The sequence below is a fragment of the Loxodonta africana genome, chromosome 12 (genome assembly GCF_030014295.1).
Source record: "Loxodonta africana isolate mLoxAfr1 chromosome 12, mLoxAfr1.hap2, whole genome shotgun sequence".
In the NCBI taxonomy this organism is placed as follows: Eukaryota; Metazoa; Chordata; class Mammalia; order Proboscidea; family Elephantidae; genus Loxodonta; species Loxodonta africana.
In genome coordinates, this window is record NC_087353.1 from 39,086,442 (window position 1) to 39,099,266 (window position 12,825).

The window sequence follows — 12,825 nt, forward strand, 5'->3', positions numbered from 1 at the left end:
TTAGGTGCTTATTGTTTATTAGGTGGAATCTAGCACAGCAGGCAATGACCCTCGGAACACTCACAGGCTGTCTTCCCAGGGCAGACAGGAAGCACAGACTGTTGAGACTGCAGGGTTGTAAAGCAAGGGAGAACAACATTTGCTGAGCTCACAGAAGGGGAAGCACAAATGGCCAATAAACACACGAAACGATGCTCAACCTCACTTATTATCTGGGAAATGCCAATTAAAATAATAAACAAGATACCACTTTCCCACCCATTAGATTAGCAAAATATTAATGTTGGCAAGGTAGAAGTCTTCTCAAACCCCAGTCATGAGCGCATAAAATGGTACTGGGTTTTTTTGGAAGGGCAGTTTGGTAGATTTTATAAAACACAAAATGCACATCCCCTTTGACCCAGCATTTTTCTTTCTAGGTGTCTATCTTACAGACAGACACAGATGCATAAAGAGGCATGACCAAGGATGATCGCTGCTGCAATGTTTATACAACAAAGTGCTGTATAAACAACATAAATGCCCACCAATAAGAGAACAATGAAATAAAGCACAGTAGTCCATACAGCAGCAGAATATGATAGTAATTGTGTGGCTAGGTTGCCAAGACTTATGGTAAGTGAAAAACCAAGCTGTAAAACGAAACTACGGTGTGGTTCCATTTATGTAAGAAAAAGAAAATAAACCATGAAGCAAAATTATACATTTACACACACACGTAAATGCACAGAAAAAAACCGAGATGTATACAGACCAAACTGATAACATCGGGTATTTCTGGTAAAGGAACTAAAATCGTAGGGGAGGGGGGACTTTTTTACAAGAATGTATTCGTGTAATATATAATTTTTTAAACATTTAAAAAAATTATTGAGCTGCTACTACATGCTAGCTCTGTGCTGGGGTTTTAAATGTTACGCATGAATTTATTAATTAACACAAGACCGAGGGATGAGAATTATTTATTCATTCATCCAACAAACCTGTGTGGAGTGCCTACAGCATGCCCCGCCCTGGGGGCAAAGGCGCCGAGGGAGGGAGCCTACCCTTAGCTTAATAAGCTGAGCTTGGGGAGAGATGGAGAACAAGCTGGTGAGTGCTGTTCTCATGGAGACAGGCACCCCTGGGAGAACACAATACAGCTCCAGCTCCGGCTACCTACACAGGAGGGACCTCCTGGAGGTTAAGTGACACCTAAGTTCCCACTACAAGTAAGTGGTGGATGGTGCAAGTGTTTTGCGATCAACTGCTAACCTAAAGGTTGGTGGTTCAAACTCACCCGGTGGCTCCACAGAAGAAAGGTCCTGGCAACCTGCTTCTGTAAAGATTGCAGCCAAGGAAACCCCATGGAGCTCAGCTCTAATCTGTAACCCCTGGGCTCACCATGAGTGTGTGGGGTGGGGGTGACTTGATGGCACCTAACAACAACTACCAAAGGCCACAGTAAACAGAATGTCATTTCCTACTTGCTTTGCTACCTGCTGGGCAGCCTGGGGGTTTTGGTATCTGAGTGTAGGGTGGGAGAGGGGAGGGAGAAGAGGAAGAGAGACTGATTTCTTGGGCCCCAGATTACTTGTCATCACCACTATTTAATACTTATTAAGTATCTAATAAAGGAACCCTGGTGATGCAGTGGTTAAGTGCTTGGCTGCTAATGGAAAGGTAAGCAGTCTGAACCCACCAGCCAACTTAACGGAGAAAGATGTGGCAGTCGGCTTCCATAAAGATTATAGCCTTGGAAACCTTATGGGACAGTTCTACTGTGTCCTATCGAGTCACTATGAGTCAGAATTGACTCAATGACAGTGGGTTTTTTTTTTTGGCTTTTGGTGGTGCAATGATTAAGCTCAAACCCACTCAGAGGCTCTGTAGGAGAAAGACCTGGAGATTTCCAGTAAACGTTACAGCCTAGAAAACTCTATAGGGCAGTTCCACTCTGTCACATGGGGTTGCTATGAATGGAAATCGACTCAACGGCACCCAGCAATTCAACAACAAGCATCTAGCAGGTATAAGGCTGTGTGAGTCAAGAGTCCCTGCCTTCAGGTTGGGAGCCATGAAAGGGACCAGATCCTAGAACAGCAGGACATGGCATCTCTACCTTGAAGTAACTAAGAACCTGGTCGGGACGCAGAGATTAATGAGAGGCTCGTAGTATCAATGGGCTATAACCGAACACTAAAAGGATAAGTGTGATGCCAACCAGGAGTCACCAAGCCCTCCAGCTAAGCGGCTGCACTTAGCCCAGGTCTCTGTACCTCATCTGCCTCATTAACAGTCACACACGTGAGATGCCGCTCCTAAACCTACAATGGTCCCTTAGTGTCCATTTTGTTCTGATAATTTTTAGAAAGCACCAAGCGAGTGGAGCCCAGGAATTGCTCTCCTCTGGGAGGAGGAACTGTCCCGCCTCTGTCCTCCCCAGTGCCCAGGCCTGGGCCATCTCTGCCAGGACTAAGGCAGGCTCTCCTCGCCTCTCCTCAGCCCAGTGGGGACGGCAGTAGCTCCGGGTGGAGAAGACTGTTGGCCATACGCCCACACCAGTGTCCTGGCCCACTGGTCTCATGCTATTATTCTCTAGTACACCTGTCAGCACTCCTGAGAAAAACTACTTGGAAGCCAAGGGCCTGGGCCCAGTCATGATGGAAAACCTGAGAGGAGTCCCACATGTACTAACCTCCCAACTTCTTAGCCAACCAACAGGGATTCACTGAGCCAGTTCTCCCTGCCCAAGACTGGGCTGGGCATGATGGAGGATGATATAATTAACATGTAAGAAATATTTAGTGACAAATACCACATGAAATATAATTAAGCGCTAAATCCAACAGTACTAACAGTAAGGGCTACAGGAGTTAGAGAAGAGGTCAGTGTTGCCTGGAGGAATTCTGGAAAGCTTCCTGGAGGGAGGTGGCAGTTCTTGGGCTCAGCCCTTAAGAATGGATAGCAGAAAGCACAGCATGAACAATGGCAAGGAGGAAGGAAGGCGTGTGGCAAGTATAAAAGGAGACTGGTCCTTCATAGAGCCCCTTGCTATTAGAAGAGGGTGGTGAAGTGGGGTGGGCCAATGGTGAAAGTCGTAGTGAGGACTGAAGTCTTGAGTAAGTGCCAAAAGAATTTTGATATGATGGGGGGGACAATGAGGAGCCATTGTAGGTTCTAGGGCAGGGTCTGGTCATGATTAAAGCAGAGCTTAAAAAAAAAAAAACCAAAAACCATTACTGTCGAGTAGATTCTGAGACATAGCAACCCTATAGGACAGAGTAGAACTGCCCCATAGGATTCCCAACGAGTGCCTGGTGGATTCAAACTGCCGACCTCTTGGTTAGCAGCCATACATAGTTCTTAATCACTATGCCACCAGGGTTTCCAAAGCAGAGCTTAGTAATCTCTAAAACGATTAGTAAACAGGTGAAGGGAATAGGAGATGGGATAGACCTCAGACAACAGCTTCCCAGCGCCAGCAGGAATTCCCACTTCAGCTTCAAGGAAGGAGGAGATCTCCCATTTTCCTTATCCAGTTATTTTAAATTTCATTTCATTTTGTGGTATTCTAAGTCTCCTTAATTATGTTTTGCAGGGGCAAGGAACAAGCCTGGAGAGGTAGGCAACCTTGGACAGAGAAGAGTAGACCTCACTCAGTCACCACAGACTGACTGACAAGGGTGGTCACAGGAAGAGGAAATTAGGCTGGGGGTGCATTTTGAGGGAAGAAGAGCCTAGCTTTGGCCACAGGTGGGGGCATGGGGACAAGGGGAGAGGGTTTCTGCTCCTCAGCAGGGTCACCAGTTCGCAGCCCCACCTTCCCAAGCACACTTCCGCTGCTCTGCGCGCCACCACAACAAACTTCCACTTCTGAAAAGGCTACACTCTCTGGTGCCTCTGAACCTGTGCACAAGCTCTACCTCTTTCCAGAATGCTCCTTCTCCCTTTTCCCTAAATTCCAGCCCATCCTTTAAAAGCCGAAAGCGACTTCCTGCTGCAGCGTGGCTGAGCCCTGGCAAAATTCCTCCAAGCCCCTGCTCAGGGTGATGCTCTTCCCACAGGTGCCACAGGCCTGCCTCTAAGGAGGATTACTCTAGGTTTTCCATAGCCCCAGGATCTTACACAGCACTAGGATATGGAGGGTTCTGGAAGGCAGCTGAAGAACAATGCCCTGAATTAACTGTTAAAGGGTGTTTGGGGAAATAATGGAGAAGGTGGAAGGCAGAACTCATGGTGAGGACCTAGTGGGTGAGGGGCTAGGGACCAGGTGAGACGGGAGCGGGGTCTCATTCTGAGGTTAGGACATGCTGGGTGGGCCTCGAGGGTAACCGCCTGGGAAACATAAGCTGAGCACTCAAGCTTGGGTGGTTCCTCGGGGAGGGGGGTACTTTGTGTGGGAGGAGGGGTAGTTGAATCTGAGAGCAGATGAGTGAACCAAGACTGGCAGAGGGTGGAGGGCAGGATCTGTGGATGGCACAGTTAACGGACAGACGATGATGCTAGAAGGTGCATTTGGAGGAGGAGGGGAAGAATCTGAGGTGACAACTTCAGGAGGCCTAGGGGTTAGTTTTAGAAGAAAGTGTCAAATGCCACAGAACTGAGATGAAACTGAGAAAGGCAGTGGATTTCTTTACACTCCAAGTCATTCAGAAAACAGGCCAGCTTACTGGTCTGACAGAGACTAGAGGAACCCCTGAGACTGTGGCCCTAAAACACCCTTCCGACCTGGAACTGCAACCATTCCCAGAGACCACCTTCCAGCCAAACAATAGACAGCTCCATAAAATAAACAATAACATCTGAGAGTAATGTGTTCCTCAGAACAATCAATTATATGAGATCAAAAGAGCAACATTTGCCCAAAAGCAAAGATGAGAAGGCAGGAAGGGGTAGAAAATCAAGATGAAAGGAAATGGAAAACCCAGGGTGGAAATGGGAAGAATGCTGACACATTGTGGGGAATGCAATCAATGTCATGGAACACTTTATGTACAAACTATCCAATGAGAAACTTGTTTGCTCTGTAAACTTTCACCTGAAACACAATAAAAAAAATTTTTTTTAAAGAAAATATATAAAAACCAAAAAATAGAAAACAGGCCAACAGGGATGTTATTACTCTTTTGTCTAAGGGGGGCTTGGGAATCTTGAAAGCTACTTACGTTTTCCCAACATTTTCATTACTGCAGCTACATGGTGCAATGGTTAAACACTTGGCTGCTGACCAAAAGGTTGGCAGTTCAAACCCACCCAGCAGCTCTGCCAGTGAAAGACCTGGCAATCTGCTGCCATAAAGGTTGTTGCTGGTGTTAAGTGCCATCTACAGGTTCCAACTCATAGAGACTCTATGTACAACCGAACGAAACACTGCCCAGTCTTGTGCCATCTTCACAATTGTTGCTATGTTTGAGCCCACTGTTGCTGCCATTGCATCAATCCCTCTTGTTGAGGGTCTTCCTCTTTTGTGCTGACTCTCCACTTTACCAAGCATGATGTCCTTCTCCAAGGACCAGTCCCTTGTGATAACATGTCCAAGGTATGTGAGAGGAAGTCTCCCCATCCTTGCTTCTAATGAGCATTCTGGCTGTACTTCTTCCAAGATAGATTTATTTGTTCTTCTGGCAGTCCATGGTATATTCGATATTCTTTGCCAACACCATAATTCAAAAGCATCTTCTTCAGTCTTCCTTATTCATTGTCCAGCTTTTTGCATGCATATGAGGCAAGGAAACCCTATGGAGCAGTTCTACTCTGTCACATGGGGTTGCTATGAGGCAAAAATTTACTTGATGGCACCTAAAAAGAAGAACAACAACCCTACCCTAGGAATCCCTGGGTAATGCAAATGGTTAACAGGTTAGGCTGCTAACCAAAAGACTGGAAGTTTGAGTCCAACCGGAAGTGCCTTAAAAGAAAGGCCTGGCAATCAACTTCCAACAAATCAGTCACTGAAAACCCTGTGGAGCACAGTGCTACTCTGACATATATGAGGTCGCCATGAGTTGGAATTGACTGACAGTAACTGGTTTGGTTTTTTTGTTTGTTTACCTTTCCCTACCCCCTGGCATAGCCGGGAGGGAAGAGTGTGGTATGGATGGCCAGGCTCAACATGAGAGTGCCAAAAAAAAGCAAACCTGTTGCCATGGAGTTGATTTCGACTCATAGTGACCCTACAGGACAGAGCAGAACTGCCCCATAGGGTTTCCAAGGAACGGCTGGTGGATTTGAACTGCTGACCTTTTGGCTAGCAGCCATAGCTCTTAACCACTGGGCCGCCAGTGCTCCAACGTGGGAGTAGGAAGCCTAAGTTCTAATTCTAGTCCAATTCCCTTTTCCATTTGCTGTGTGAGTTTTTGACCAGTCACATAACTCTCCCTTGTGCCAGCCCCCTGGCCTGACAATGAGGTCAATAGTTCTAAAACTTGTGCTGGAAGTCATACAGTTCTTTATGGACATATTTAATTCTATTATATGAATAAGGAACAACTGCACTAACAGAAAATATATTTTGTTTCCAGGTCTTAACATCTCAGGTCACACATACTGAAAATATTTTAAATTAAATCAACCTTTCAGTTTTTTTGTTAACGCTCATTGGGTGCCTTTACTGGCTGGGGGTGAGGGAGACAGGTGCCCTAGGTTTAAGATTTACTAGAAAAGCTTTTGTGACTGGTGATTGGTACATGGGGGTTCATTTTACTAGTCTCTGCTCACGTCAGCATATGTTAGAAAATGTCATCATAAAAACCTTTTACATTTTAGTAGAAAATATAAAGTTGAGAAACGGTATCAACTATCTTACATTTTTCCCATGAATTGAGAAAAAAATCTTTTTTTATTGTTTGAGGGCATGCCTCAATACCGCTTCCGCAAAGGAGCATGGTTTGAGAAGCACGGAATTTCTAAAAGGTCTTCCAGGTCTAAAAGTCGTTAAGTCTAAGCTTCTGACCCCAATGCTAAGGAAGAGCAGGAGCGGTGTAACAAGTGGTTAAAAAACAAGGCCACTGCCACCTCAGTTCTAGGGGGCTGAGGGGCTGAGCAACTACTGAGGGAGAGGATGGCCCCAGTTCCTGAATTTCCTTTCCAAGTGCTCAGAGTTAAATGCTCTCTTGCCCAGACCTTGGACTGGCCGTCTAGGTTCCAGGCTCTTCTGCCTTCCTGGATCCTGAAGGACCTAGAAACAATCAAGTAGCCAAACCCCTACCTTGTTTTTCACTTTCTTTAGAGAAGCTCCCACACGATGTAAAATGGGGCAACGCCTTCCTTTACAGGCCTGGGGTAAATGAGTGTTACTGTGAAATGCCCCAAGTGGTGGCAATTAACAGCAGTTCCCTTCCCCTTCCCCATTCAGGTAGGTCAATGCCCCCTAGTCTTTGTACCTCCTTCTCTTTGTACCCCTACTAATCAAAGTTACAAGAGAGCAAGAGCATAGCTCAACAAATAACGTTTGGTGGGTCGATTTTGCTCCTTGGTCTTTCAATCTCCACTTCCTCACTGCCCTTTGCTGCTGAAGCCCTCCCTCCACATGTTGGCACATTCCACCTCATGGACCCCACAGAAGCTTCTCATAGAGAGTCACCAGCAATGGACATGGCTCAAAAATGCTGCTTTCCATGGGGCTAGGGCAGACACTCTCCAGAAAACACCCTCCTTCCTGACACCCCTCTTTCCTAGTCTAACTCCCAGGTCCCATCTCACGCTTGCCTTCTTAGTCCCAGTGGCCTGCAACACCCCCTCTACCTAGTCTCTACACAGGGGGTTACTGTAGACTCAATCTGTGAACTTTGTCCCTTCTCTTTCTCTCTCCTAGGTGAGCTCATGGGTTTCCATGGATTTACATGCCTGGGTTTCTGCTCAGGACACCCACATTTTTATCTGCAGTCGGACTCCTCTGAGCCCCAGGCTGACATCCAACTGCAACTTGACGCGTCCATGTGAAGGCTTCACAGGTACTGCAGCATCTCACACTGAACTCTTGACCCCCATTCATCCACAACCTGTTCCCATCAGTGGCACAACCCTCCACCCAGGTGTTCTGGCCAGATCCCTGGAGTCAAATCCTTCCTTTCCCTTACCCTCCCTCATCCTTCCCACTCCTTAGCAAGCCCTACAATTCTGTCTCCAAATTACATCCGAATCTGTCCTCTCTCTGTCTCAACTGATGTCACCTTAATCCATATCAAATCATTTCCACATCAACACAGAATCAACTCACTCCCATATCAAAATGCACAGAAACCTTCTACAGCTTCCCAGTATACTCAGAATTAGACCAGCTTTTGACCAGGATCTGCAAGGCCCTGGGTGATCTGCCCTGTGCTTACCTCTCCTGCCTCCCTCGTCTGGCCCCACTCCCTCCTTTGTTCATTTCACAAGTTCCCATGCGTATTGGTCTTTCAGTTTGTCAACCAAGTCAGGGCCTTGCTTGTGCCATCTCCTCTCCCTAGAATGATCTTCCCTACCTCGCTTCTCGCACAGCCAGCTCTTCTGTTCCTTTAGATCTCAACTTAAATGCCACCTTCTCCAAGAAGCTGCTCCTGACAAGTTGTCCTTTGTTATTCTCCATTTTAGCCCTTGTTTACTTCTGTTTACTTGTTTTCTGTCTCTCTACCCCTTCAGAATGTCAGCTCCCGAAGGGCAGGTACCATATATGCCCAGAGGCTAGAATAGTGCCTAGTACACAGTAAGTGCTCACTAACCATTTGTTGAATGAACCAGCCACTGTCTAAGGATCAAGTTGTTCCCTACAAGTGTGAACAGTTAACCTGAAGAGGAAACTGAGGCTTAGCCAGAGCTAGACAACGGCTGCAGAGGGTGGCTGAAGCTAACTTCTGGTTTTCCAGTTCCGCAAGACGGGCTGGGGCCCAGGCCAAAAGGCACCTCACCTCCCTTTTCCAGCGTGCCAGCCACTCGTCCCGTTTGCGCTTGCTGATGTAGTAAGGGTCCCCCGCCTGGAAGGTGAGCCGCGGCATGGGCCGCTGGCGGAGGCTGGACTCCCAGCCCAAGCCACCCCGCAGCCGGCCCCGGGAGCCCTAGGACAGAGAGACGACAGAGAGACAGACAGGCGTTAAGATGGGCACTGACAGCCCTGCTGTCGGGTTTGTTCCTCCTGGAGGGGAAACTGAGGAGGCACTCACCTCGAACAGAATGCAGGAACTCTGACTCCTGGCCAGAGATGCCAACCCTGCCAGTGCTGGGCAAGCCCCTGTCTGGGCTAGAGAAGGGAGGGGTGTGTGGGGGCGGGGGCATCTGGATGTGAGGGGAGGTGCTCCTTCTCTGGAGGGGGACCAGCTGGCTGCCTTGTTTGGGGACTTCCAACCTCCACACCCACTTCCTCTCCTTCTCATAGAGGGATGTGTAAAGAGGGGGTAGGGAGGGCCCACCCTCAGGCTCCCCCTCACACACTCGCCACAGAGGGGTGGGTTTCTTCTAGAATCAAGATCCACAGAGCCCCTGGGGGTTGAGGAAAACACTTGCCTCCATTTTCATGGATTCGATGTTGGTCTCCTTCTGTTCTTTGCCTGTGGAGAGGGAAGAACAAAGGGACTGTCGGCAGTTACAGGAGTGGCTCTGAGGCCCCACCCTGTGCCGGGGGTCCCTGCCATGGGGAGCAGGGGTCCTTCTCCAACTCTTTAGTTGTTCATGTATCAAACATGACGGCCCACCACGTGCCAGGCACTGTGCTGGCCCTGAAGACTCAGAGCAAGGCCCAGAGCAGAACAAGAACTGGGGCAGGGTTTGGGGCCTGAGTATGAAGGAACAGCAGCAAAGTTGGGGCTGTGGTTTCCGGCACACTGACTATGTCTCAGGTACGCAGAAGGGGACTAAAAATAACCCCACTCTGCTGCTCCTGGTCAACCGGACTCTTTCCCAGTGGAGGGAGCAGGAAGGTGGAGGGGGGACAGGAAGGGCTGGACTTGAGGAAGCTAGACTGTGCGGCCTTCCCGGCTCTGGAGGGGAGTGTTTGCTTCTATGCATAGCAAAGAGCCGCCCAGGCACAAGGCTGTGTGTCAGGAGGTGGTAGGGCACTGGATGACCGAAGCAAATCTGTGGTGAAGCAACTCATCTCTGTGAGACTCAGTTTCCTCCTCTGGAAGATAAATCTGTTGGGGATGTTTTCTAAGAACCCCTGCAGTTCTAAATATAGGGTTGCTATGGGTTGGAATCGACCCGTTGGCAATGGGTTTTTTTTTTTAAATAATGTCCGCCTTCCTGCTCCCATTAACTACCCCATTCTTCCATCTCTGAGTTCAGCCTTTAACCTAGAAGATTTGAGCTTGGATTCTGTCGCAGTCTGACCTCAGTCTCTTCTACCCTGTTTCCTCACTGAATAGATAAAAACTCCGAAATTATAGGTTACTGTGAACGTGAAGGAAGAAGGAAACCCTGGTGGCGTAGTGCCTAAGTGCTACGGCTGCTAACCAAAAGTTTGGCAGTTCAAATCCACCAAGCGCTCCTTGGAAACTCTATAGGGCGGTTCTACTCTGTCCTATAGGGTCGCTATGAGTCGGAATCGATTCAACGGCAACGGATTTGGTTTGGTTTTATGAACATGAAGTACCTAGCGCAGCACTTGGCATATAGTAGATGCTCAATAAAAGCTCTTTTGTTCCGCTTCCCTATCAGAAGCACAGCATTTCCCTGCTGCTCTTCCCCTACTTCACTGCCACCCCTCACCTGGGCCTGGTTCCAGTTACTGAAAGCCAAGTTTCAACTGGGGGCAGAAGCCCCAGCAGTGCCATTCTTAGGAGGACCCCGTCCTCCCCCTGTCCTTCTCCAGGCCCCCAGCAAGCACACAGCCCAGCTCTTCCAGAGTATCTCTGTGCTCCTACCCTGGTCCTTGCCTCTCAGATGTCCTCCTCAGGCCAGGCCTGCAGCTCTGCCCCCAGCTGGCTGTGGGGGTCAGTGAACTCCCCCTTCCCTAGTTTCCTGCCTGAGGTTGGGGAGAGTGAGCCATGATTCCACCTGAGCCCCTGGACTCCTTTCTCTGAAGCCAAGAGAGTTTTTGAGCTTGAGCCCAAAACAGGAAGGTCACTCAGGCTGGCATATGGTAGCTTGGGGAGTGGGAAGTGGGGGAAGGGGGGACACAAAGAGCCAAAAGCGGAAAAAACAGCCCCTACTTCATCTCCTGGCTCTGAAGCGGAAACCAGACATAGCATTTAAGGCCTCTGAATCCTCAGCCACCTGAGAGGGTGTTTCCCTCCCTCTTGCCAAGGCCTGAGGCCCTCTATATCTGTACGCCCAGGACAGTGTTCTGTCCTCAGTGGCCCCTGTTCTGGGTTACAGCGACTCCTGCCAAGCCCAGTCCCAGTCAGGCCCCAGAGCACTGAGGGACGGGGGGAAGGGCCCTGGGCACCGGCTCGGCCCACCTGTGGATGTACAGACATGGCGCCACACACCTCGGGTATAGTACGAGGAGTGATGACGAGCAGACTGTTGAGGTAGATGCGTGGGAGGAAGTGAGTCTGTCTGTCATGGGTACTGTGTGGGTGAGAGCACGTGGGTGAGAGTGTATTTCCTAATGCTTTGCACATGACAGGCCTTTTAAGGTATGTCTCACCCCTAATTTCTCCGTCTCTACCTCCGTCCTTCCTTTAGGTCCTCTCTCTCATCATAGCAAGTGCCCCAACTTCTTCTGGGGCCTCAGCTCTAGGGCCGCGTTTCCCCTCCCAGCCTGCCCCGGGCTTCCCTCCGGCCTGGGCAGGGGCTCCCCTCCTCCTCTCCAACCTCAACATTCCCCACGTGAGGCTTTGGGCTGCCAGAAGGGGGCACCTGCCTGCCCGCTGATAGGGCTGCAGCACCGTGGGCCGGCAGGCAGCCCCCGGACCCCGATCTGAGGCTCGGGGAACAGCTGTGGCAGCCATGAGTTTGGAACCAGGGATCCCCCGGGACGGACCTGGGCCTGGGAGTCAGGCCCCGGCTGCATTCTCGTCCCTACCCGCCTTTAGACCTCTAAGTTTCCTTCCTGAGGCCCTCCTTAGCACGATTATGCTTAGGAGCAGGGAGGGGGATCGAGCCCCGAATTCTGCTGATGAGGAAACCGAGGCCCAGGGAGATGACTGACTTACTGCCAGAACGGAGATGGGATTTCAGGACTCCTGACTCGCAAGCCAGCTCTCTTTACACTAGACTACAATACGTTATTCTTTAATGTTTCATCCTTCCTCATCCCCTAGCCCCTGTGCTCCCTAAAACACAATTGCTTTGCCTTATGCAGTTTCTAACTCGCTTCCTTCTGGAATTTTCTCCGACAGATTCTGCACATGCCCACTTGAGTGAATACACACACATGCACATACACACTCACTCACTTTGCAGCCTGGCCAGGCAAAACAAGCTCGGCTGCCTCCGAATGCGGCACTTGTCATGAGTCAAGGAGGGTCAGCAGCTCTCTCAACACTGCCTCTGAAGTCCATCTGCTCCTGGCCTGGACCCAGGGTCACAGGCAGGGCCAGGTGGCTATGTGCCTTTCAGGGAGGGCGGCCTGGCAGGCATGCACATGACCCTAGGGCATCTCAGGTCCTGGGAGCAGGCGAGGCAGTGTGCTGCTAACATTTACCTGTGGGCCTAAGCATGCTCAGTTGGGGACCACTCCAAGTTCTCTTTAAAATGAGCCCAAATCTCCATGACAGCGCCGAGGCCAGGCTGACCTCAGAAGGCAGGCAGTACCAGGCCCACAGTGGGCCTATGCTTGGTCTGGGCAGAGGGGAGCTTATGCTGACCCTAACCTGGGCCTCTACCAGTTATAGTATCTTGGGTAAGTGACTTAACTTTCCTGAACCCTCACTGTCTCCATCTGAAAAATGGGGACAAAATAAGAGTCTTCCTCACAGGATCGTG

General features: G+C 49.6%; 1 protein-coding gene across 10 annotated transcripts in view; it reads right to left on the reverse strand.

Moving 5' to 3' along the window:
* The window catches only part of DNMT3A (DNA methyltransferase 3 alpha), a 125,161-nt gene that overhangs the window by 35,660 nt on the left and 76,676 nt on the right, over nt 1-12,825 (reverse strand). For 7 of the 10 annotated variants that reach the window (XM_023550499.2, XM_064295119.1, XM_023550498.2 and 4 more), the window contains 2 exons: nt 9,463-9,506; nt 8,871-9,017 (listed from right to left, as the gene is read on the reverse strand). The exons of 2 other annotated variants lie outside the window; for them this stretch is intronic. In XM_023550499.2, the coding sequence (XP_023406267.1) occupies nt 8,871-9,017; nt 9,463-9,506 (191 nt within the window). Of the gene's footprint in view, nt 1-8,870; nt 9,018-9,122; nt 9,194-9,462; nt 9,507-12,825 lie in introns of those variants that run through there. One more of the 10 variants, XM_023550504.2, reaches the window with a different exon arrangement.